Below are 26805 nucleotides of genomic sequence, written 5' to 3'. Positions count from 1 at the left end.
TTTAGTTATATGAGGCTGAGTGTCCCGTGCCTAGGAGAGCACGTGTTTCTAGTCTATTTAATTCCAATTCCTAAATATCCTGTTATAATTATTTTTTTAAACAGCGTTAGGGATAGCTTAATAAATGGGTTTGTACCATCTTGAGTAGCAGATAATAGTACTACTTTAAAAGCGCTAAAACAAGTAAATTAAAAAAAAAATTGTTTATTATGTTACCTTAAAATGAATAATATTTTGTAAATTCTAGCCCAAATAATTCCAGTATACGTGATTTTGGATTACTTTTAGTGTCTAGACAGAAGAAAATGTTGCGTTGATCACAACTAGGTAAAAGTGTCCAAGGATTTAAAAAAAACAATAAAATTAACAAAATGCATGTACAAAGAGTACTTATTAAAACACTAAAATATGTTGGAAAAATAGTAGTAGCGATAATTACTTAAGCATGATGATAACTAACATATTCTTTGGTAGTAACTCAATACAGCATGCATAGAAAATATAGTTTTATCAAGCATGATGATATTTTAGTTTTATGATTTGATTGTACCAAAACTTGGATAGCGTGTATAACCGTTAACGTAATATTTTGAATTGTTTCGTTTATTTTGCGAATAAACTGATAAATTTCATTAATAAAATGTAACTTGGTTTCATTCTGGTCCGATAAGTTAAAAGTGAGAGTAAAATGGACCATTTTGGGTACGGTTTGGAGTTGCGGGTGTTTATACTATAACTTTTAAGGCATATCTTGCAATCTCATCAATTTAAAACTAAAAAAAACGATTTGACAGTCACGGTTGTAAAGTAGTCGTTGAGCTTAAAGTAACAGAATCAGGGTGTAGATATAAATTGGTGTTATCATTATACAGATCTCGAGTTTAAAGTAGTGTTTTCCTTAAACCACTGTTTCCTTTGTAAAAGGATTTTTAGAAATGTCAAGTTAGTTTAATTAAATTTGTGTAACATATTGACACTGTTATCTCCCTTGTACTTAATATTTTTGCGATTCTATGAAGTATCGATCATACATATGTATGAGACATATTTAATACATTTGTATGTAAATAAAAAAACAAAGCGAGCTATTTCGAAACATGTGCATTTCGTTTTTTTGTCAGTCAATATTTGCTGTAAGTAGAAAAATACCAAAAATCCTTTAAATTTCACTGTGTTTGTTAAAATCGTGGCATTTTTGATACACTTACAGCAAATAAGCTTTCCCAATTCGAAGCTAGTTAGCATTTAGAAATATTCTTTATAATTTGGATTTTACATAGGTTGCTCAAAGACAGCAAAGTCAACAGAGGGTCGGGCCAACTCAAGCTGGAACCGTAGTAGTGCACCCGAGTCAAACATCCGTAAGTAATTTATTACGTAGTATAAATAACTGCTTCTCGTAGAAAGCGTAGAATTTCTTCCGTATTCCTGCAGTTAAAAATGCTATTTATTTGCATTGTTCTTCATCTACCTTAAAAAGTACCTTTAAAATTATTTTAGCCGAACAACGGCCGGTTAAGCCAATGAAAACTATACTCCATAGTGAATATATATACTACTATATATGTGAGTATACATATACTATATAGTGTGTATATATATATACTATATATATATTTTTAATGTAATTGGATAATTTTGGGAAAAATATTGTTTGTTAACAATTTTTTTTTTGAGTTTTGTTTTAGATTAAAAGTTTTATCTCATTAAAAAAAAAAAATAACTAATTATAATATTCTGTGTCGATTTAAACTCTGCCTCGGTTTCATATAAATAAATAAATACGCCAAATATTGCGGTCAGTTATACAAAAAAGGTTTTCCTGGTGTCTTTATGATTTAATTATAATTTTTTACCTCACAGTACACAGTAGTTAGCTTATTATTATTAGTTATTTAACGTCCATTTTCCTTTTCTGAAACAATCCTATTTATATAAGTATAAACGCTTTAAAATAGATAGACATATTTTAATTATGCTGTGAGGTTACCGTAATAATTTATCCTATGAGACAATAGGCCTGCGCACAGCAGACACTTAGGACGGCGGGAGGTTTCTGATGATGAGGCGTTTGAATTTGAATAAGTAAACATTTTGATATAAATAAATTTCAGAGTATGGAAGTGGATCCAGAAGCCCTGATCAAATGTACTACAATAATACCTGGTGGGGTTACTACCAGTCAGAATGTGCAAGGTGAAAAGGTAATGAGTATTTGACGCACCCTTATTTCGGGTATGCAAAAAAAAAGTATTTGGGTGTACACGACATCAACAGTTTAAAAGAAGAGTTTTAATTTTATTCCGGATGGTATTTTTTAACAATGAATTGTTGTGTGACTTCTTGGATGGCCAGTGCTGTGTACTTTGTGACACAGCACTGGCCATCCAAGAAGCTAGTAAATTGATGATACTAAGCAATTATTAAAGATTCAGACTATTCAGATTTTAATTTCATTTTTGTTTTTTCAGATGGTTGTCAGCGCTGTGGACGACGTTTTAGGTAAATAAAACTTTTTGATGCTATATTTTATATAAAAGAGTTTTCAAAATTCGTTTTTAATTCTGTCTTCTATTTATCAACCAAATATTCATCGTGACCAATCTTAATAGGCTAAACTCAGTGAGCCTTATGTATAAAATTGGCATAACGCCGGAACAGTTATTTGTCACACTTCAAGTGATACAAGACCTTTCAAATGTCAGAGCCCCAGTAGATTCATGGTTACTATATTATTATCAAAACACCATTGCATTGTTCACATTAAACATTCCTATGTAAGTTACATAGGATGCCGGAAAATGCATGAATATTTGAAAAAAAAAATTGAACTTGAAAGATGTGCGAAGCAAGTTAAATAAAAAAGGCTTTTCATGCTATTAAACTTAATGTATGAACTCTGCCTGGATTTTTTACGAGAGTGTCTGGTGATGTAGTTTTTCTTTTTTATTTTTTATTTACAGTGCCAAAAGAAGAGTCCGTACAAATTCAGATTGACGATCAGGCGCAGCTTACTATTGTATGTATACCTAGAATTGATATTTATTTTATAAAAAAAAAAAATCTTTTACAGTAGATACTACAAATCAAATATTGAATGCGTAAAAGATTCCTTTAGTGGGGTAATCGAAATGGCTGTCTATACTTTCTTAACTTAACTCATATTACATAGTCACATTATGTACTACCTAAGCATGCTCGCACTGTTTAAGAATAGATTTATTAATGGCGGCTGATATATTGATCTATCTCTATCGCACGGTATTCGTCTGCATATTGTGCGAAAGTGATAGCATTATTGGAGTAAATCCGGTACAGACAAATTATGTTCATTATGTAAATTTCGTCCCACAGAAAACCGCTCAAAACAAAATGCTAGCGGACCTTCTAGAGAAAAAGTCCAATCCGCCTGTACAAGTCGTACCATTGGGGCAGCAGATAAACGCACCGACTATACAGATAACCGAAACCGGTCAAATAGTGCAAGTCAAAACCGAAAACCCCCTCATACAAATCAATACAGAAAACGTTCAACCTAGCGGGCCGTTTTTCCAAATTAAAAACGAGCAAGGCCAGTTGATACAGATTAAAAACGACCAAGGTCAGGTCATACAGCTGAAGAGCGATCAACTTCAAGGTTTATTGCAGTTTAAAAATGATCAAGGTCAAATAGTTATAAAAAATGAGCAGCTAATACCTCAACTGCTCCAGCAAAGCGTTATTCAAAGTCTTAAGTCCGATAAAGAACACATAATGGAAACTGTAGTGACAGATCATTCGTATACGGAACCCCCGAATAAGAAGGCGAAAATGGAAGAAAAATCCGAGGTATGGTTTATTCTAACTATAGATTAAAACAAATAATCGACAGCTAGTATGTTGTCTTATAATATGTTTATTACTCACGATTAATTTTTTTTCATCTATAGAAAATCACTAAATGCCTACACGTCTTGAACATAGATTTGTAACGATTTAAACCGATATATTATGAAAATTAAGCTTAATTTGCTATACTCCGAGAAAAGCAGGAGAATCTGTCATTTATAATTCCTTCCATTTTTATACTCTACACCAAACAGATCTTCTGCAACGTACCGGAGAATCCACAGGAAACGTTGACTTAAGATTGAATAATTGTTAAGGAGGAGTATGATTTTAACCAACCCGACTAACCAATATTCTAAGGAATCTAAAGTTGCTACTTACCGATTATTTGCTTTATGACAGCCATTTTTAAAATGCAACATTTTGGATGGATATTTTTTTAAACTCTTGTGTGTGGTGCAAAAGGCGGTCTTAATGCTAAAGCATTTTCTACCAGCCAAACTTGGGACGTGTGAGCAAAAACGAGTGTGGGTGAGGGATATTTCTGATACTGTGTTCACAAAAGTCCTCCTGTGAAAACAGCATCATAAATATAAAAATTTTTCCTTCGAGCAAAAACCTCTCTATACCGCTGTTTAAATGTTAAATGTGAATAAGAAAGTGGGAGAAAGCAAATGTTCCCACTACGTAAGTGGCGACATTTGCTTTTTTTTTGCTTTTTCGGAAGGACATTTGCCGATAACCACCTGAGGGGTTTGCTTTCTCCCTCGCAAGTCTTATAGTACCACTGTCGTCATCTGAATCTTTCATGATAAATAGAATTAACCATAAGTGCGGCCCCCATACGTGCTAATAAGTGCGAGCGAGACAGGCTGATACAAAGATTCAGAGGATAAAGATGGTAATAAAATTTAAGGCGTGACGTGCATACATCCTCTTTCTGTCATTCAACAATTGATCCTACTACCAGATTTGAAATATTTACATCCTTATTATTTATGAGCGGATAAAATATCTATTTTTGGCTATGCGTAACGTAACTTTTTAAAGAAGAGAATATATATCCTTTCAAGTTGAATTGATCAGAATCTGGTTGTGTTACTATTGGAATAAATGTTATTTCCTTAGTGTTCCTCTATATTTATATATCCTAAAATAATAATTTATTTTGGGATATACATAATATATATAAACATAACAATCATGTTGGAAATTTAAGAGGAATCTTAAAAGACGCTTATTAAGATTATAACTTATAAACTTACTTTACATAATAAATTTTAAATTCTTTTAAGATTCCGTTTACAACCGTATCTCGTTAAATAGCGTTTTAACTTTTGTTGTAAAATTGGTTTTGTCTAATTAGGAATTCTTAGTACCAGCCCAAAGTTAGGAAATTGGCGATAACCACCCCTTTGTATCGGAGAACACGTTAAAACATCGGTCTCGGTTCATCATCATCTCAACCAATTGACGTCCACTGCTGGACATAGGTCTTTTGTAGGGAGTTCCACAATGCACGGTCCTGGGCCGCTTGCCTCCAACGCCTCCCAGCTACTCGCCTGATGTCATCTGTCCACCTCGTTTGGGGCCGACCTACGCTGCGTTTACCGGTGCGGGGTAGCCATTCCAGCACCTTAAGACCCCAACGTCCATCGGTTCTCCGAGCTATGTGCCCCGCCCATTGCCACTTCAGCTTCGCAACTCGCTGAGCTGTCGGTAACTCTAGTTCTTCTACGGATGTCCTCATTTCTGATTTGATCACGTAGATATACTCCTAACATAGCTCTCTCCATCGCCCGCTGAGTGACTCTGAGCCTTCTTATGAGGCCCATAGTTAGCGACCATGTCTCGGTCTCGGTTATTTTTACTTAAATGAAAGAATAACCGCTAAAGCCCGCTTCAGACGCTTTGGAGCGGCGTAGAAAGTTGCTCTAAATTCTCTTTTTTTAAGAGAAGCTTGTGCGCTGCTGGTGTGACGTGCATTGCCTAAGGATGCGAACGATAATTCTATTTCCAATTGTTGGTTGGATATCTAACATTGTATTTTATCGCTAGAGCAATTCCCCCCAAGAGAGCGTGTCGAAAACCGCTGCTAATTTGTACGCGGCTATCGCGGCATCGGCGCTCGAAGACGAAGATGATTTGGTAAGCAACTATTATTTATATCGACACCTAACGAGCTACTGACATGGCAGCATTAGTTACCAGTTATTTAATAACATTTGTTTATTTTATATATATTTATTTACACTTATTTCCACTTATTTCCACTCTACTGTTAGTTAGAAAATAAATGGGAAAATAGAATAACAAAGACATAAGTAGAAAAAACAGCTGCCTTATACCCCCGATTTAAATTAACTAAGCTATGTTTGATAATATGCACATCATTGCCAATAATAGTGTTTTTGCTAATGATTTTTCTTAAATGCTGATTTCGTATTGCAAAAAGGACTCGAATTTATCCTTTATCCTGCGCATATAATGAAAGCGTGCTTTTCAACTTAATTTTAAAGCGTGTGCGTATGAACACGTGGTTGAATTACTACAAACTAGGACAACAGAATAGCCCTTTACTGTTGTCATAGTTTTCCGCGAACCCATTTGACCTTAAATGTAAAACATCAGCTGTGTTTACAGCCGATGTTTTAGATGTCACTGCGTAATTTCCTGTGACATTAAAGTTTGTGATAAACGTTTTCGACAATATACCCCACTTTGGGTTCGTACCCATTTTCAACGCACCTTGTTTATTAAAAAAAAAAAACACTTTCTGTATTATATTCGTAGAACGCACCATGTCAGTAGCTCTCCACACAAAATGTACAGTATTAATACCGCAATAAAGTAATCCGTTGTATTTTTTCATGTCTGTACCCTATAGCGGCCTCGTGGGATACTTTCTGGTGCTCTAGCTAAGGTGTTTAGATGTAAAGTATTTATTACGACGACGATTCCGGTACGATGCCGTCTAGATCAAATTTGTACACTATGTTTAACCTTTTATTATTCAAATTATCGTAAGTTAAGTTCATTTTTACTATGTAATAGACGGCTGAACTCACGTGAATTTTCGTCGGGGATTGCCCGGCTAGTTTCGAACCCATTCGGGGCTCTTAGTCATGAGCTTGCTCACGCGACGCGGCACGACACACAACCTTGGTATGCGTGTCGTCCCGTATCGCGCAATCTAGTCGTACGCAGTAAATATTTTATTATTCAAGTGATCCTAGAGTTGGCACAGTTACTTATTACATTGGCCATTGAACGGGGTAAAGCTGCCAGAATCTTGGTTACTTCGCTAGTTGCGGTGGTATCGTCTTCAATAGTTTTAGATTTAATATAGTTTTATAATAGAACTTAGCTTATAAATATTTTATTGAAGGAGGTTTAAAAATATTTAATTCACACCATTGAAATTTTAATTAGTGGTCTTACTATCATCACTTTAAGCGGTGTTATTATAATATCGATGATGTTTTGTTACAGAATTGTAGTTTTCATTTTTAGGACATCAAGAGAAGTCAAATAAATTGTCATTTTAAGATTTACTGTTTTAAGCGATAGTTGTAAGACCTCTGTAGGGCTAACATGCACGCCATGATATAATTATATCTACCCGTTGCTCTAATTTTTTTATAGAGATAGTAGATATAATGCGTAGACATAACTCTCTCGTTGCGCGCATGCTAGCCCTACCGAATGAGAAAAATGCGCAAATTGGCCAAGAAACGTCAGTGGCTGACTATTCAATATCGAAAATTATCGCTTACATCCGTTTTTCCGACACTAGTGAAAGACTTTTGGTTATTGTATTCCTATAGTAGAATTTTACTAACTAACCCATACATTAATCGCTGCACCTTCCAAATATAATGTTAAGTATTCTTAAGGTGCAACAGCCGACAATGCAAGTGCAACAACCGACTATGCAGATACAACAACCAACTCTGCAAGTACAGCAACCAACTTTACAAATGCACCAGACTCCGACCATACAGGTAGGGATAAAAAATACCATGTTTTGATCTTTTTTCAGAGATGGTTCAGAATCGTTTATAAAATCTACATATTATGATGTATCTTTCGAAGACCCCTCGGCTGGCGCTATGTTTTGAGATTGGAGGTTCGATTCTGAATTTTTTCTTCTTTGAACCTGAAATAAAAATTCTTATGTGCTTTTGCGAGATGCCACCTATATCTTTCAAAGTACATCAAGATTAGTGAAGCAAACAAAAAAATCTTTGAGTACTTTCCCGACAGGGGAAATTTGGAAATCTGTAATTTCTGTGTTTTCTCCGGTCTGAACCCGAAATAAAAACTACTAATACTTACTACTAACTACTAATAAATACTACGTGGTTCGGTACGGGATGCCAAAAAATGTATAATATTACTATCGATAAAATTCAAAAAATTCAAATTTTTTTCATTTATTTAATCCAATAATAAGGCCTAATATAATAACTTTTGAATCGTCTAGATAGTCTGTTTGTAGTCTCTACTCTACCACCGGTTCGGAAGGCTGAAACCATCGAGAAGAGCCGGCAAGAAACTGCCCTTGACAACATCATTTTACTGTTTACAATCTTTAAAATTTTCAATCTTATGAGAGATGAGAGCGAAGCCTGCTTCCAAGCAGCCTTGTCGTTAAGAAATTCATCAATTGTTTAGTAACCACGATTTATAAAATGTGTTTAAACGCATTGTCTAAACTTACGCACTTATACTTTGGTAGATCGAAAATTACATTGGGATTCATATTATAAAAGCATATTCTCAATCCACTAATAGGTAATAAATATATAAATGCAGATGTCACTAACTTATTGTCCATTTCTTGTAAGGAGGTTGTTTATATCCTAAGGATAAGCTCAATAAAGCTCTGAGATCACAGAAACACACTTAAATTCTATCTACTGTGTTCTATCTTTCTTTCTCTCGCTCGATCTATCTTTATCTACATGTCGATTTTCCTATAGGTACAACAACCGACATTGCAAATGCAGCAGCCAATGTTACAAGTGCAGCCGATGGACGTCCAGAACCTTATCGCTTCTCAATCTGGACAGATTATATTGCAAGGTATTGTCTACATATATAGGCAAGGACAGGATAAAAAGATAATAACATGAAAATTAAGCTTAATTAGCTAAACTCTGCGAAAAGAATAATTAAAAGAAAAGAATAATATTAAGAAACTTATCGCGTAGTATAGCAAATTAAGCTTAATTTTCATGATATATCATTCATTTAAATCCGCAAAGTAACGCCTGCTTCTATCCAATAAGATAATGATAAAATAACGCGGGACTACCGAAAGGAAATTCTGAAGTTTTTTTTTTTAGTTATAATTGATATTTGAATTGGTGTCCTTGTCCACCCAAGGACTGGACTTGTACTGACAAAGACATTCTAATTTTGAAAAAAAAAACTATTTTGTATATTTAATATTAATACCTCATATATTTTTTTATTTAGATTTATTAGATTATTACTGTATTTTAATAATTATGTTATATTATAGTGAAGATGGATCATAGTTAGTAAATTAATAATTAAATAAAATTTAAAATGGTTATCTTTTTTTTTTATATAGAAAAGCAGATGCCGACTCAAGCGACACAGTTCATGCAACAGCCGATGCAAATTATTGCTACTCCAAGCAACTCGCAAGGTAAAAATCAATTGTATATGAATTGATCAACTAAAACTAGAACGACTTCACTTACAAGTTCATACAAATATTATATGTTTCGATCAATTAATACTGGAACAACATCATTTACATATTCATACAAATAATATATGTTTCGATCAAGTAATACTAGATACAATATCACTTACAAATTCATACAACTATTATATGCATCGATCAACTAATACTAAATCAACATCAATTACAAATTCATGCAATTGGTCGTGTGGTGACGTCAGATCAGAATATCATGATAAAAGGCTAACATTCCTTACTCAATATTGTCCGACTGTTGGGTACCGGTGCTCACCTTATAAGGGAGAGGGACTTAGAGCAAAGACCCGTCACGCTGCTTCAGTGTTGGTTGGCGGACTTTCGCAAGAATGTTATTAATAAAACCTAGACCGACGGCTGAATGTGCATTGGCATATACCTCCAACTTTTCAGAGTTATGTGCGTTTTAAACAATGGTTTAAAACGCACATTTATTGGATCCGTCACGTTTCTTCAATGCAGGTTGGGGGACTTTAATAAGAATGCTATTGATAAAAACCTAGACCGACAACTGAGTGTCCATTGGCATACACCCCAACTTTTCGGAGTTATGTTTTATACCTCGCGCTTTATTGGTGGAGGAACACAAGTCTTCAAATCTGCACTTTACCAGTGTAATGGACTTTTCAGTCTGAGAAAAGACCCGTGCCATATAAACGGGTTTATAACGATGAGACTAATTTATTGATAAAATAATTAATATATTTCAGGAGGTCTTAGCTACATAACGCAAAACATACCAGGGAATATGATGCAGAAAACAATTATTTTTGTACAAGGTACCGGCGGCGGACCGCTCACACTGACGGTATGTATTTATTACCAAATCCACATTAAAAATCTAAGATTTTCGGATTTCCTTATAAATTATGGTATTCGTGACAAAAAATCTTTCTCAATGAGGATCATGTATGTTAGTTTGTTTTTTAAATATTTGTGAGCTAATATATTCTGGCATGCAGATATGGCAGCCACAGTGCGAAGCGTTTGCATTTATAAGTTATTAAAAGCGATAACGATGAGTGCATACAAATTACTCACAATAGATAAATTTTCTAAGAACAGTCACTATTAAAACTGCGGACTTAAAACTTCACAGGTCTTTAAAAATAACTCTCTTTCGGACGTGTGTGTGATCCTCATTGTTAATAAAGCGTCAATTGATTGTACCGTGAAATGGTCTATAACTGAAGAATTAACTTGACGTTGTCCTATAGGATATCTGTTAAAAAAATCTTGAGAATGTGTTATTTAACATTTGAATACTTGGTCCAATACAAACAGCAAAAGGTTGTAGGTTACGTAAAGGATAAACAGTATAAGACGAAAAATTAGACGTAGACGACGTTGTTTTATATTACCTCACAACAAAACATCTTAACCAAGATTAAAAAATAGCGCTCTGGATAGATTATTCTGCGCGCTATTATAAAGCTTTAATACATTTATCATTCTTATTATTTTCTCTGCGTACTATTAAGAATGAGACGATGTGTAAAAACTCCTACAAAAGTTTCAGTGTCGAACGCTACAACCTTTTAATATTTAACGTTTTGTCAAATATATCGTTTCGATTATTCTACATCAAAATATGTAGGTTAGTACATCGAAGTTACCTGGCCCGGTAGCCGCAATAAGACCTAATTGAAATATAAATACGTTTATATTCACGCATAAAGCAGTGTCACTGCCATCAGGCCGGATAACGTTGTGGTACTATACTATAATATGATGAAAAGTCTTCGATCAATAAAGTATTAGATATGTTGTCTCATACAAAATCTAGCAGAAAAAGTGTCCGATTATTATTGATCACTTATATTCTCTGTTTTTTTTAAATATGTATTATAAATTATACTATGAATCTATGAAACTTCAACTTTGAATAAGTTTTTCGTAACTTTATTACTTTTTCGGAAGTGGACTCAGTTCTTTTATAACAGACACTGACGATTGACAGCATATCTAGTTTATTATTGATCGAAGTGAAAAATGCAATGTTTATTGAAATTTACACGCAAGGTGAACAACCCATCTGGTCTGGACGAGGCGACGCTAAACAGCCTTATTGCGCAGGCCACAGAGGCGATTACTCAACAGCAAATCATTCAGGTTAAATACTTGAAGATTTAGACGCTGTACTAACCTTTACTGGGCATTTATGCCTCGACTAATCACATCATTTATGTCATTAAAACTCTCTACACACGAAAGCCGCTGGCCTGGCGGTCTTATTCGGTACTTTTAAATCGTATAGACGTTTTCCGATATTGAAACACGTACGTAACGTATATGCCGTACATTAAAGCTCAAATTTGTCCATATATCTAGAGCCAAGGTAGTGAAACGCAGCAGATTAAGCGATTCTAAATCGAAAAGCCCATTTTGCATTGAAATTTAAGGCTAGATAGCATTTCTACAATAGGGCTTTAAAAAAATGCTAAGCCGCCGGGTTCAGCCACTTTGGGCGTGTAGAACGCTTAACATTCATCATCATAGATTCTCCTTTGTTGCCCTTTTTAAGCTACATTTATAGTAACGCAAATTCTTGTACACACATAAGTTTGGTACAAGCGTAGCTGGGCTACGTTCTGTTAATTTAAGACATCCAAAGTTCCAAGTTTACTAGAATTTGCACAAAAGTTCAGATATATGAACCCTACCCTAACCTTGAGTAACATTAATCGTTAAATTTGCCGAGGCCGATATAAATTTGGGCTCTGTTTTTTGAGCAATAATATTTCATTTTATTATAAATAATTTAATTAATTTTGATTAGTCGTAAAATTAATCATTTTATATATATTTTCATCGATACAGTACATATAACTATACATAATCCATTATATATAATATAGACGCAGTTTCCCACATAGGTTATTTCTAAAGCGGCATCGGCAACTTTTACGTAATTATATTTACGTTAAGTTTCGCTTGTAGATTTTCATTCATCATTTTTCATAGTTTTAAGTTTTTTCTCTTTAATCACTTTAATTTTTTCTATTTTATATAACCTGTTCAGTTTCATCCATAACATGTTCCTTTTACGCACTATGAAACATAAAAACAAACAAAATTCTGTTTTCGTTCCGTAATCTATTTTGGAAGATGTTCATCATATCCTAGTCCAATTTAAATGGGAGTAATTAGATCCTATCGAATGAAAAAGAAGTTTTAGAAATCTGTTTAGAATATTACAGCTATCTTCACCATCATCATTTTCAGCATATTAATCTCCCATAGCAGGAACAATGTTTCTGAGGAAGGGAGATCCCTTCTGAGGAAGGGAGATGGGTTGTGTCCATAGAAGGAGACTTATTTCATTCCTCTTGATCATGTACCCTTTGTCAATCTTGCACAAACTCATTAGCTCCTATGAACTGCCAAAGCGAGATAGATAGATACTTGAAAGCAGGCCGCTCCGCTTTCATCACGCACAAGATACGAGCTGGCAAAAGAGGAATCTGCCTTCCAAACCGCTGGAAGTAATTAAAAAAGTCAGACTTTACGTTTCATAAGTGCATTTTAAATTATATTCAATTTTCAACTACTGTCAATGATGAGACGACTCTGTAAATAACGAGGGTATAACCTAAAGAATGGATCTATAACAGGCGGCTTATGTAACGCTATCTCTTTCGCACTGTATACTGGAGTGCAAATATTGTGCGAATGAGACAGCTACAAAAAAAGAAAAATAACTATGGTTTTTTTCGAGAAACTATAATCGATTGCTAACAATCCTAAAAAAAAAGTTATTAAACAGCTAGTAAACGGCTTACTAACATGTGCACATTATATTTTTTTCTCGTTTCATTTTTCCTTTTTTGTTGGATATCAATAACTTAGATTTTAATAGCTGCCTTGTAAATAGTTAATAATTTTCACTAATATAACCAGATTTATTATTTTTAAGGCTGTATTAGTTTGTTAAAGCGTTCTCCCAACAGAGGCGGATGCGGTCACGGTAACGGTCAGTTGTGGCAGAAGGTATTGAACGGAATATTTCAAATGCAGGCGGATAGGTTGTGATCTAGAGATAACCACGAGCTACCTTCGAACAATAATGTACCAGATCTTTAGTCCTATACAAAATCTAGCAGAAAATATATCAAGATTTGTTTTCGCTGAAAAAGTTAATAATAGGTATGTCCTTACCTTAATTAATATATTCCATCACTTAAGTCTTCGTCGCCAAAGAAGAACACATAAGTCTTAAAAAAATTTTTGAGAAATGTTGAATGCTTATTTTTTACGACGCACTTCCAGTTGTTATATTATTAGTCGAAGCACATTTGAAATACCCGTCACGTGGTTTTTTTTAATAAAGATTCGATGACAATTTTAATTTAGCTGCAGCGACCCAAAATCACGCTCTCTGTATCTATGTTAGGATATCTGATCATGATGATAATTAGTTAAAAACCTACATTAGCCCCTGGCCTGTCATCCCAATCCCCCATCCCGTGTAGACAAACCGCTACCGCCACCGCCTATGATTGGGAAACGCTTTAAGCACCTAAATATAGAAACATGATTAATCGCATCATATTTCTTTATACGTGATTAACGAATGATATTACTACATTATATTTTTACTAATTGCTATGTAAAATAGCCATATTTATATAATTAACCTTTTTCTATTGATATATCCATATATTCATTCTGAGGTGATGATATTCAGGTAAGAAAGTATATAGAAACATGGATTCATAAATTTAACGATGTGTTATTATTATTAAGGTAGTAAAAATTTGATGAGCAAGGACGAATGAGGACTGATGTGTGTAAAATCCACCATAGGATTGACTCACTTCCATTGTTTACAATTGAGCAACTTTTGATTGGTGGGTTGCAAGCAGATTTTATCCACGTAAAGATAGCCTTAGGGCCGGCTAACATAGAAAACTTTCCAAACGAATTACGGGGTTAATAATGAACAGCTACGTGTGACTCAGTACTAAACATACTTTATAATGGTGCTCATATAATAAAATGTATAAAACATTTATTTTTTATTTTCATAAGTGTAATAGGCCAAATCATTTATGGCATATTAATTCATAAAGAATTGAGCTGTGCCCAGAGGTTATAGGTATTTTAATCGGCCCTGTAGTTCCTAAAAATGGCTCGTTAAAAGCTAGCTCGTCAGCTTTTTAGTAAAAAAAACCACTTCCAAGTTTACGGAACTGAAATAAGTAGAAATTTGCATACAGAATTCCGGAGTGATACAGTCTACACAAAGGGTGATCGTGAGTCAACCCACCCTCGTCAGTACGTCACAACCGATTGCCGTGATGAAAACCACCCTCACCCAGGTTCATAGCAATGCACCGCTTATGTCTATGCATGACAGTATTTAGAGGATTTTTCTGGCATAATAATGCCCTTTTCGTTGCATTGAAATAGAAAAAGCTTGTACTCGTAATAATCGAATACTTTGACGCAGTAGCGAAGAATACGTTTCTATGCCATGCCATTTGGTACTATGAATTTTTATATCGGTTAACTAAACTAGTATTATTTTGGTGGAGAGCGCATGCAATTTAACGGTTCACCACAAAGAGGCCTAGAGATTTTCAATTAGTGAAGATGACTTCTGTTTTCGGAAATGTCGCCCCCCCGAATCTGGCGCGTATAGCCCTATCGGCCCCCACGCACTTGACGTTACTGCCTACTGACATTATGTTAGCCTTTGCATCTAATTATATAGTGTACAACAAAGAATCAATACAAACATGCCTTTCAATTTAATATCAGATAATCGTAAATCGGTTCTTTAAGAGTTGTAAGATGCACCTTTGATTACGCTTGGCATAGGTCGCCGCTTTCAAGATTTGAGGAAATAGGTTTTAGATGTTTTCTACACAACGTTGCTCAAACACGGGTTGACGGTGTTACTTGATTATTATCGCGTGTGTGTGACGCAAATATGTGCGTTACAGTATTCGGGAAAATATGTTTTATTTGAAACAACGTAGATTTTCTTTTAAAGGCTAAAGTTACACTAGTATGTATTGTTGTGTAGTTGAGACTTAATGTCTATTTATTTTAAGAACAGACCTCTTTTCTTTTATAGTAAAAACGTAGAATTAGAATATTTTCAAATTATTAGATTGGTTATAAATTAGTTTTCTTTTAATTTGCCAAATAATAATACATTGTATTATATACCTCATATAAGTATTTATGTATAAAGTGTAATTATATTGCATAGAGCGAATTTTCTGTTACATTTAGTTAACTTAGCATGAAAAATTGGTAGCTTGGTTTCCTTTTTTCTAGTTCACGGTAAATAATGGTTTCATTTTAATGGTTTTGGGTATCTATTTAGTAAATGTTATATGTTTGCACCGCTATTTAATACTTTTTGAATTAAGTTTCATAGTATAATTGGTTATTATCTCAATGTATGTTATTGCGTATTAATTTGAGTTATCGTGCTGCAGAACACACCTCAGATAACGCCGAGTCAGCAACCAATAATAACAACGCAACCGCAACCCCACAAAGCGCAAATAGTCAACCAAGCGTCACAGCAACAGATCGTTGTAACCCAAAAACAACCACCCGCCTTGATAAGTACATCGAACAACAACCAAATCATCGGGAACCAGATGGTTGGGAGCAACCAACAGATAATCCAAGGTGGGTAGAGGATTTTTGATAATTATTGTAAGAATCTTATTGGGGGACACAATGTAAATATTGTGTGTGTATATTTTGTTTACCTTGCCTTATTATCTCTTTTTCTTTTTTATTATTTCTCTGTGTAAAGTTTGTTTAAAAACGGTGATAGCCTAGTGGGCAAGGCTTTGGTTTTCCTTTCAAGGAGACCGAGTTTCAGGCCCTGGCACGCACCACTGACTTTTCGGAGTTATGTGCGTTTTTAATTTAAGCACTTTACATATAATTTGCTTTAACGGTGAAGGAAAACATCGTGAGGAAACCTGCATGCCTGAGAGTTCTTCATAATGTTCTCATCGGCATGTGAATTCTACCAGTCCACACAGAGCGTCGCCAGCGTGGTAGACTACGGCCTAAACCCTTCTCATTCTGAGAGGAGACCCGTGGCCTGTAGTTGGCCGGTTATGGCTTGATGATGATGACGATGAAAGTTTGTTTTGAAAATATAAAAAAAAAAACTGCCTATTGTCCGCTATCTTCGTCGTATTTTACCAATCCCGCCGGAACCTTTTTTTGTCCTGGGATCAAAATTACTCTTTTTTTTTTTTTTACATTAACGATAAGCCTTCGCTTGACGACAATCATGTCTGTTAGAAAGCAATGATGAGATCTAGGTTGGAGCACGCTTGCCTAGAAAAAGCCTCTAAGCGCCACTCTAGCCTTGAAGCTACTCAAATTGTACGTGGCAGAAAACACAGTTCCACATCTTAGCGGCACGTATCAGAAACGTGGATAAAATAGGTATCGTGCGTGTTGATGGAATATCAACCACATAAGGATTCCACCGCTCACGGTGTCTCGGTGTATTACTTTCCGTCCTTTCAGCTAACTCTGTGCCAAAAATCACACTTTCACATTTATAATATTAGTGAGGATAACAATAAAAACATACATTCATAAAGAAAATTATCTTTTTATTTCGTTTGTTTATATTTACAATAATGCACGTGCATAATGTGAATGTACTTTTTACATGTGTTCTTTCGTAAAGTCAATTTCATATTTTTGATGTTTACCAATCCAGGTAACCAGCAGTTGATGCAAGGCAACCAGCAGATTATAGCGGTTTCCAACAACCAGCAGATCATAATGAACGCGCCCATGAAACAAGGGGTTCACAGGGTTATCCAACCCCCGCAGAGGAGCCAGGTTACCTCCGTGCCAGTGACCAGCGCGTCATCGACTTGTGAAATTAAAAGTGGGACCATACAGAGTAAGGTATGTTATTGTTAATAATTGACTATACCCTTTCCTTACACTAACTTTAGGCCAAATAAAGTTGGCGGGTCATTTGTGTGTAATGGCGTCCGATTTTACAGCAGTATAAGCTCTGAATTTATCAAAAGGGAGGATCAAATCCTATATAAGAGCAAAGGGCCTATTTAAGAAAGGTTACACCGTAAAAGAATTTATATGTGACATGAAATCTACAGAGTAAGTTATGTGTATGTAAGGTACGTGATTGTAGAACAAAATGTAACAGTAGGGAGGTTTCAAACCTATATAAAGAATTTAATTATTGAATAAAATGATAAAGTATTACGCTATAATAAGTTCATATTACCTCTACCACGTAATATGAAGTCAAACCGTGCCATTTTTCGTTTGAATTGATTCAATTGTTGTTTGGTGTGACGCGCTCCCAATATACGTCATGTAGACAGGCAGACAGACAAAAATGAAAAAATACAGTTTTGGCTTTAGTATACAATCGATACTGAGTGCCCTCCAAAAATTATTACAAAATATCTAATATGTAAAGAATTTTACCTGTTATAGAAAAGTCAACAACCGGTTATGCGGCAAGTGATCACGCGGCAACCAGTTATGGTGGGTAATACAAAGATCGGCGATAAGGAGATGGTCATTTCGCAACCGGTCACAGAGGTATACGCGTATTGAATTAGTCTTTTATTTAAAATGAATGTTTTTAAAGTTTTTTGAGAACTGGAAATTGGATCCGTAGAAGAGCTGGACCATTTTGGCTACACTCCAGGTTCAAACGCGGAATGGATCAGAACTAGCCCAACTAAAACTTACAAAAGTATAAAAAAAAATCCACCTCCAATATTATAGATTACTTCGTGATACTCCATTCGCCAATTTAAATAAGATAGATTAGTCACAGGTATATTCATTATGTTAAATACATTTTTTGTGGCTAGGAAATTTGGTTTTTTATAGTGAGAGAAAATCTGAAATCCGAAAAATTTTATCTCGACAACCGTCAACCAAGTGACCTCATTAGCACAAAAATTGTCAAAATCGGTTAGCCATTAATGAGGGAAAGTTTTTCAACCATACGCACATTGGAATTTTATTTTAACAATTCATTTATATTGAGCAGACCAAACCGCCACCGTTGACGAAAACGGTGACTCCGCCACCAATGTCATTACCACCGGGCGTTGAAGACACACCATGGATATGCCATTGGCGAGGATGCGGGAAGTAAGTATTTTAGTAATTTTGGCTTCCAAACTATATGCTTTAATATAAATCAACAGTTTGTTCAGTTCAAACAATGTTTATGCTTTCATACATTAGGAATATAACTCCCAAGTATTGTTTGTGTTGTCGTACTTTTGGGATATAAATCCAAGCATTCTCTCTGTTTTCTTACTTTAGGGAATTAACACTTAGCAATTTTTCCGATTTTCTCATTTAAGGATATAACTACAAAGTATTGTTTCTGTTGAAAAGGATCTTCTTGAACGCATCTGAAGTGTTCAGCCACGCGGCGCGCACTCACTGCCCGAACACAGCGGGCGGCGAGGCGCCTTGTATGTGGCTGGATTGTGATCGAGTCCCAAGACGCACTTTCGCTTTGCTCAACCACCTGACGGATAAACATTGCAGCCCTCATGTAAGTTTAGCAAAAGTCATAAGATCGAAGATCAGGCAAAGATGATCTTCACAGCTCCCTCACCCTTAGTTTATAATCCTAGCCAAGTTTTTGAAAGAAAGGAAGTGTTGAGCGCTGTTGTCTTACAAGAGGGAGGTCGCGGGTTCGCCGAGGAAATTAGAAATGTATAAAGTTCTAAGTTTTCTATGGTCTGGTCCTTGGAACTTTGGCAAGAAAGAAAACACATTTATATTTCCTGCAACACCTGACACTAGCAATATAAAAGGGGAAAGACGAAAAATAAATGATAAAAAAATATTATACCGCATAATCAAAATATTCGACTAGCGGCTTAGCATTTTGCTGCACTTTTAAATGTTTTTTTTATTAAATTTTGTTATGTGGTAATATCATAATGGTTATTTTCCTTGCAGGCATTAAAAGCGATATTCAACTCGCGTAGACACATAGCGGCGGAAGCTGAAGCCAACAAACCAGTGTCCGTCGGGTACCCGCCCAACGCGGCGTTGGCGGCGTTGAACAAGCACGCGACCGACACAATGAACCCGCGAGAGCTTATGGTAAAGATCTATTATATATCTAGGAATAAATAGACGGACTGCAATAAATCTACCGGATTTTCTGCAACTCTTCCGACAGCTGGCAATCACTAGCTATTTATTTAGCCTTATATAATTGACTACGTTACAACAATATGGCCTCCAAAATATTTGTCTACCGCTATTTATATATATATTTGACTAAAGAGTATATCTTTATCGAATCTAAGTTAACAGTGACGCTGGCTTAGGTTACAAGTATACCATAGAATACGGTACTTACAATGTTACGTAAAAAATTATCGCTGATGCGACTGTCGGAAAAGTTTATTTATATGGCCGCTAATATCACGATGCATATCATTGTTATTTAGTATCAAAATAATGAGATATACTCCCAACTAGCCCAAAGAGTCATTCAAAAATTTTCTAGTTGTTCTCTTGGACATCAAACCTCCAAGATAGCACCCATAAGACTTGTCAATTAATAAGCAACTTTGATTCGTGTCATTTTATGTTACAAATGACACGAATCAAAGTTGCTGTGAATTTTTCTTTATGGGGACCATCACGTAAAAGGTTTGGAATAACATCAAGCGGGTGTTCAGGGAGACTGATCGACATTGCGGTTAAAAATGGATACAACCTTACCCCTTTGAACCTTTGAACCGAAAGGTACCTGTTATTTCACCAGCAAAAACATTCAAAAGGCGATCTGACGTGCGTTAAAAAAAACTAAATCAAAACAACAGTCTTCAAGTATGAAGAAGATATTTTGTGCCGACTCCACATAACGTGGGAGAGGGGCAAAAAGAAGAAGACAAACTTTTACGAACAAATATTACCTTTTCGGGCTAGTTGGAAATTATACTATTAACAAACACTTGGCACAATTATTAGTAGTGGCAAATAAGCATTATTATTTTATAGTTACACTTACTTAATCCGATTGTTTTGGAATGCTATATCCAGTTTACACATAAAATTATATATAGCACTTTATCTTTTTGTATATATTTCTTAAAACCTAACCAAGTTTGAAGGTAAATCGAATGAAAGTTTCGAATTTTTATATATCATAACGATATGAGCACATTAGGTCTTCATAAATTTAGGTAGTCTTTCCACCTACGGTATGTGAGAATTTGGGTAAGATCAACATATCTCCCTCGATACAAGTCGCATATCTCTGATGGAAAGGCATCCATAAGCAACCGATCGAAAATATATCAAAATGTTTACCAATTTTAGACCCTTTCAAAAGAATAACTAAGTATATCAATGAAAAAGGTGTGTTAAAGTGTGAAGTGACGCCCATACTGACTTTTTGTTAAACAAACTTAAGCGTTCAAGGTCACGGTAATACATCGTGGCCTTAAACGCATCTGGCGTTTCAGTATCGGTTCCACATTAGGATTATTAGTTATTCGTATGGCCATGTTAAACTGAGTTGGCTTAGTTTAAACCTACACAATCTCTATAACATGTTAAAGTACATTTGTCGGTTGCTAATTTATTATTAATGTGAATCACTCGTGATGTGCCCACTAGTCACTAACACGCGCACGTGTGCAGCAACGGGACGATGTGAGTTGCACGCCGGATCAATTGGTGAGATTCGTTTGCATCGCTTTGTGACGGGGCTTAGGACGGAGAGCCTTGAAGAAAGATTTGTTCATTCATCTGATCGAAAATGGTGCTTATGACAACGTATTTAAAATGAAGTTGTAGACTTCTGTGGCAGGCAAAGGCTGTGAGGAGATATTACTCCTTTCTATCTGTTATAATGGGAATTTCCAGTGGGCATTACTTATGTATAGAAATGTGTAGTATGATACACTTGTGCAATATTTATTAAACTCTTAGCCTTATGGACTTTGCATCAATAAAATATTCCCCAAATGAGTGTTTCCACATTTTGCCAAACAAATAAATTCAATTAAGTAATTTGATACAATTCTAGTTATCTCTATCTCCTACATTTATATGCTATAGGTTAATATTGTTTCGCCAATATTTCCCAAGAATCATTCATTAAATACAATTGTCATTAACGAATTTGATAAAGTGTTAATTCGTTGAAAGATTTCCTTTTTCAAAATAGAGCAAAGTTCTCCGACGAATGTTTGGTTTGCACTTTGCAGTCCAGTTAGGTCACATTAGATTAGCATGGTAATGACGACTCTTAAATGGAGTTCAATTTTAACAATTAAAAAGTTCAGTTGGCTTTACTATGGATTTAAAGATAGTGTTGATGTCGGAATCGGAAAAATAAAATAAAATTCCATTTAACCATACTTGTAATATACCATTATGTGATGTGGGTAAGTTACCCCAGACTGGCATGGTAATTTTGCCTGTATTCAAATCTTCTTGGGCTTTAAGGCAACCGTACTACGGGATCACACTTCGCAAACGTCGGATGCTTTTCGAGTATCGAAACGTTTTATCGTCAAGAGTTAAATGTTTCTTGAACTTGAGCTTTAAAAAAGGAACATGTCAGTGTTACTTTGACGTTATAGCGATTCGATACTCGATATCCATCATGCGAGGTGTGTAATTTCGAACTAAGGAAACTGTTATGAGTCCAATATTTGTAGTCCCAACGCCCCGTTACGCATGTTTTCACCGCGCACTAGCTGTTTTTTGTCGTCTTTGTTGTCCGTCGTTTTTGTTTTCTTGTTTGCAGCGTTCTCATTTGGTGTTTGTACTTATTTAATCCATTTTAGGTCATACAAGTTTGTAGACGATTCGACTGCAGTTTTTGTAACGCAAAAATAACAGCTTTCACATTAGAGTGTTGTGTGGTGTCGTATCGTAAAACTTCAGCGCGATATCGGACCCTTCGAGTGCCTAGTGAAAAATTTTTTACCTCTTCAATCGCGTGAAAGTAAACTGTGATTTGTACGAAAGCAAAAGAGTGTCATCTAGTGGCAATACTTTTTACGAATATTGTAAATAGATGGCGATCTTTCCATTCCATTTTTACGCGATAGAATAGATAAGAAGAACGTTTCACACTCGAAAAAGATCAATAATTACAAAAATCAGTATGGATACACATCCATAGCATGGAAGATCATACGTCATAACTTGCTAATTTAGTTCAGACAGTTTTAATAATATATATTATATTTCGGGCGTTTCGTTTGTTAATTTGAGGAGTTTACTGGCCGCCTCCTAAATACCCCGGTGACTTGGTGTCGGAGACTTCATGCGCGTATTACTACTCGTACTTCCCGGCGATATGTTTCCATGGTGTCGGTGAGGTTACCGTGATTGTCCGCTGATTAGTAGGTACTAGACATGAATCCTTCGATTAACTCGACTAACAAAGCCCGTGCTTTTCATTTAGGTCGGTAGCTTTGGTGCATATCTTTCGCGGTAGCCTCTTTTTTAAATTATGACTTTCCAACTAGCCCATATATGTTTCTAGCACCTTTTGACGAATCACGACACTCTAATGTGAAGTCGGTTTAATACGCATGTAATGACAAAATAATTAATTTACCCATTCATAGATTCACCCATTTCTCGACATTGCATCATCACTTATTTTTATTTAAAGACGCTTTTTTGTACCTGTATTAGTAAAAAAGCGTAAAATGCGTCGTATTATCAAAGATGCATTTTGAGCAAAAACATTCAATGTTACGTGAATTCGTAGAGGTAATTATTAGTCTTGTTACGCAATGTTAAAGCTGGTTGTCAGATTATAGATTGTATGATTGTATGATGTATTGTGGTATACTAACTGTAGCAAATGGCGAAATGTATATGTGTTTGTTTACTCATACTCAATGTTGTCTTTTTGGCTTTTATTCGCTTAAGTGTCCGTTTAACATTGTTTTATTTTAATATATAATTTTTATACCTGCTAAAATATTTCCTCACTTTATTATAGGATGAGAACGAAGGTCCTGTGACGAAGAGTATACGGCTAACTGCAGCACTTATATTGAGGAATATAGTCATTTACTCCAATACTGGTAGAAGGTAACGTTACTTTAATTACGACATAGTTTTCTGCAAAAAAAAAAAAAATACCTTTGGTTCGGGTTTACATAACATTGCTGCTAACATATTGGATACAAACAGCCGTTACTTTGCTGAATTCCATGTTATATTATGAAAATAAATATAAGCACAGTCATGCCCGACGCCGGCCATCTATATCTTTTTAACATTGTTCTAAAACAATCATTCAATTTAAATTGCCGTTGCAAAAAATTTGCAATATTATGAGAATTTAGCTTAATTTGCTATACCCCGCCAAAAGCAGGAGAATCTCTATGGTGTTATGTGTACTTTATTCAATCTTTATTCGCAACAATGAGTAATTGTCACTTAACAATTATTCATTGTTAGTCAACATCTGAGGATACTCCGGTGTCGAAGAGAAACTTAAATAGAGAGTACATTTCCAAAGATCTGTTTGTCGTAGAGTATAAAGATGCCCAGGCGGCTTCGTCGAAATTCTTAGAATAGAATAGAATAGAAAAACTTTATTGCAACACAACACAACAGGGAAAACACAAGGAAAACAGTAATAGTACTTACTACTTAGTGCTAGGGTGCAAAGGCAGCCTTGTCACTAAAAGTGATCTTTTAAAGGCAACCTGAGCGTCCGAAGCCGAAAAAAATTCTTCAAAAAACAATCTTTTAAGTTTTTGTTTATACCAAAACCCAAGGATCTGTACGGGAGCTATGGTTATACGCTCTACCGTAACAATAGGAAGATCTTCCTCCGAGCGGGTGATCGTGCTCGGGGACCGAGGTCCGAACATTCATTTCTGGAAGTTGTATATATAGGCATTCTTAGTGAACACTTCGCTAGCGCGATGCAGGATTTTTGTGGCTCCATCTAGTTCTGTAATGTGGAGTCCGCTACAGATCTATGTTGTCTTATAAATAAATATATTTTATTATTTTCAGGCTCCTTCGCTCCTTCGAAGCGCATCTAGCAGTGATAGCGCTGAGCAACGTGGAAGCTTCTCGAACGATTGCCCAGGTCCTTTACGACATGAACAACATTTGAGAGTCGCTTAACGGACTGCGGTCCGAACATTGCTGACAATTATTTAAGTTGTATTGTATTGTGCGAGGCAGGGAGTGAGTTAAGTTATTATTTGATTTAATCGCAGTTCGGCTAGCTACAGATCGGAAACGAGAGTTACTGCGCGGAGTAATAAAGAGGTATTCAAAGTGCCTAGTGTGAGATATCCTATCTAAGTTTAGTTAATCGATCGTCTGAAAGTTATCTACGATTTATATGGTATCGTAGGAGCGCCATCTAGTTTTAATACTGGGAAACCGTACTGTCACTAGATGGTGCTATTTCGATTCCATATAAATCAAATTTTCACTTTTACGCGATGGTATAAGTAAATTTTCATTTTCGAGGAATTTCGAAGTCCGATACCTAGTTTTTTCAAGTTTTATACCAAACATTCTACATCATAGAGGTAACAGTCAGTCTTATTTGGTACTATTTTGGTACTTTTAAGTTTACACAACGGTGATGGAAATACCACATTCCGAGCGAAGTATTGTAAAGTATTGTAAAAGCTTGATATCCTCATGTCTAATTTAATTGTGTAGAGATACTTAATGCGTAAAATTATGAGCGATGCAGATAGCTTTCTTACCTGATTTCTTGAAAGGAACTTATCTGTGTTTTTTAAATCGTAAATTTGTGCACATTTCTACACGCAGCGCTGAAACATTAATTAAATAATAACCAGGATTACAGAATTTGCGACTGGAATACGAGTTAATGTTACTGTACAGTACCTTATTACAAGATTTGCAATCGAGGCTTCGTTTTCTTCGTCAAAGTGAAATGGACCTAATGTCCCTCGTTTAAAAGTCGCAAATCCTGCACTTATGATTTTTGTTATACAAACTTTCTGTGTAAAGCCTTATCTAAAAAATTGCCGGTAAATTTGAGCTTTAAGTCAATGCAAATAAGATTCATGTAACTCCGTTGCTCAAATTTTTCTTTACTCGTCCATCGTCGTTTTCGACTGCTTGATTGCGAGCGAGCCAATTTTGTTGGTTATCGTTCGAACTATCTGTGTAGACTTACCTTTGGTATAAAAAGTAAACTCGGATGAACACACTGTACAGAAAAAATCCAATATGTCCAATAGTTAAATCATTGAGTCATAATGAAGAATTAATTACGAAGTGTAAACACACTTTGAATTTATTTGTATAGGAGAGAAAAGCACAGATACGAACTTTCCTCTACTCTCCCGCGCAAATAATGTCAAAGTGTGTTCACTTAATTACCTCTTTTCGTTGGCCGCAGTTTAGCTATTTTAACACCATTTATGTTGGTACCTAATTATGTAAGACAAAACATATATTTAAGCGTAAATAAGAAATAAAATAGATTCAGTTAATAAGGTGGTGTTTTGATTAACTCTCTTTTGATCACCCCCTTGGCGCACCAAAAACCTATTTGCCTGCATTAATTACAACGGCAACTACAGACCGGCAGAAATAAGCATAGCGGTAGTAACCCGGACGAGCTCTAACACAAAAGTACTGCTAAAAAGACTTAACCAGTGAAAAGGTCTTTTGAAACGCCCTCTGGTGGTTTAAATAGGGCTATTCTATTCCTTATCCAATGAGAAAAAAGATTTTTTTTTGTCTATCTCTACTTAAATAAGTCGAGCTTTATGCGTCTACTTATAGCGTAACAGACAAAAGCTATTTTTTTAAATAGCTTCAAATGTAAATTATAAATTTTTAAGTAAATAAATACTGATCTTTGCCTTTGCCCTATGAGAGTGAATAAAGAAAAAATAAAAAATAAATACTGATTGGATTCGGTCGCAGTAAACCTATTGTACTCGTGGTCCTACTGGGTTCAGGGCGAATGATAGTACCAATCGATAATATTATCAATATATATATATAAAATCGATGGAATATTATGTATGTATTAAATCGATATTTTTGACGACTTCTTGGCGCAGTGTAGCAGTTGTAGTGAGCGTTGCCTTATGAATGGAGGTATAAGTTCTGAACATTCTCTAGTCTCATCTAGCGGGAGGCTTCAACCTGGCTAGTTACCATGCTACTGACAAAAATGCGCCGCTAAGCGATTTAGCGTTTCA

The 26805-nt window shown here is 35.3% G+C and overlaps 1 protein-coding gene across 7 annotated transcripts in view; it reads left to right on the top strand.

Annotated features, from left to right (window-relative positions):
- Positions 1-26088, top strand: part of LOC120624906 (AT-rich interactive domain-containing protein 2) — a 39010-nt gene extending 12922 nt beyond the window's left edge. For 2 of the 7 annotated variants that reach the window (XM_039891693.1, XM_039891691.1), the window contains exons 17-38: positions 1281-1361; positions 2115-2204; positions 2472-2502; positions 2964-3019; positions 3355-3828; positions 5887-5976; positions 6716-6751; positions 7725-7832; positions 8814-8916; positions 9431-9508; positions 10294-10391; positions 11606-11695; positions 14803-14904; positions 16036-16234; positions 17298-17491; positions 18053-18160; positions 18621-18724; positions 18977-19139; positions 19553-19699; positions 21230-21289; positions 23583-23674; positions 24614-26088. In XM_039891693.1, the coding sequence (XP_039747627.1) occupies positions 1281-1361; positions 2115-2204; positions 2472-2502; positions 2964-3019; positions 3355-3828; positions 5887-5976; positions 6716-6751; positions 7725-7832; positions 8814-8916; positions 9431-9508; positions 10294-10391; positions 11606-11695; positions 14803-14904; positions 16036-16234; positions 17298-17491; positions 18053-18160; positions 18621-18724; positions 18977-19139; positions 19553-19699; positions 21230-21289; positions 23583-23674; positions 24614-24716 (2607 nt within the window). In that variant the 3' untranslated portion in view covers positions 24717-26088. The remainder of the gene's footprint in view (positions 1-1280; positions 1362-2114; positions 2205-2471; positions 2503-2963; positions 3020-3354; positions 3829-5886; positions 5977-6715; positions 6752-7724; positions 7833-8813; positions 8917-9430; positions 9509-10293; positions 10392-11605; positions 11696-14802; positions 14905-16035; positions 16235-17297; positions 17492-18052; positions 18161-18620; positions 18725-18976; positions 19140-19552; positions 19700-21229; positions 21290-23582; positions 23675-24613) is intronic. The other 5 variants (XM_039891692.1, XM_039891694.1, XM_039891696.1 and 2 more) reach the window with 5 other exon arrangements.
- Positions 26089-26805: the final 717 nt, after the last annotated feature.

This window comes from Pararge aegeria, chromosome 7, assembly GCF_905163445.1.
Source record: "Pararge aegeria chromosome 7, ilParAegt1.1, whole genome shotgun sequence".
NCBI lineage: Eukaryota > Metazoa > Arthropoda > Insecta > Lepidoptera > Nymphalidae > Pararge > Pararge aegeria.
This window is presented reverse-complemented; position numbering and strand designations above follow the sequence as displayed.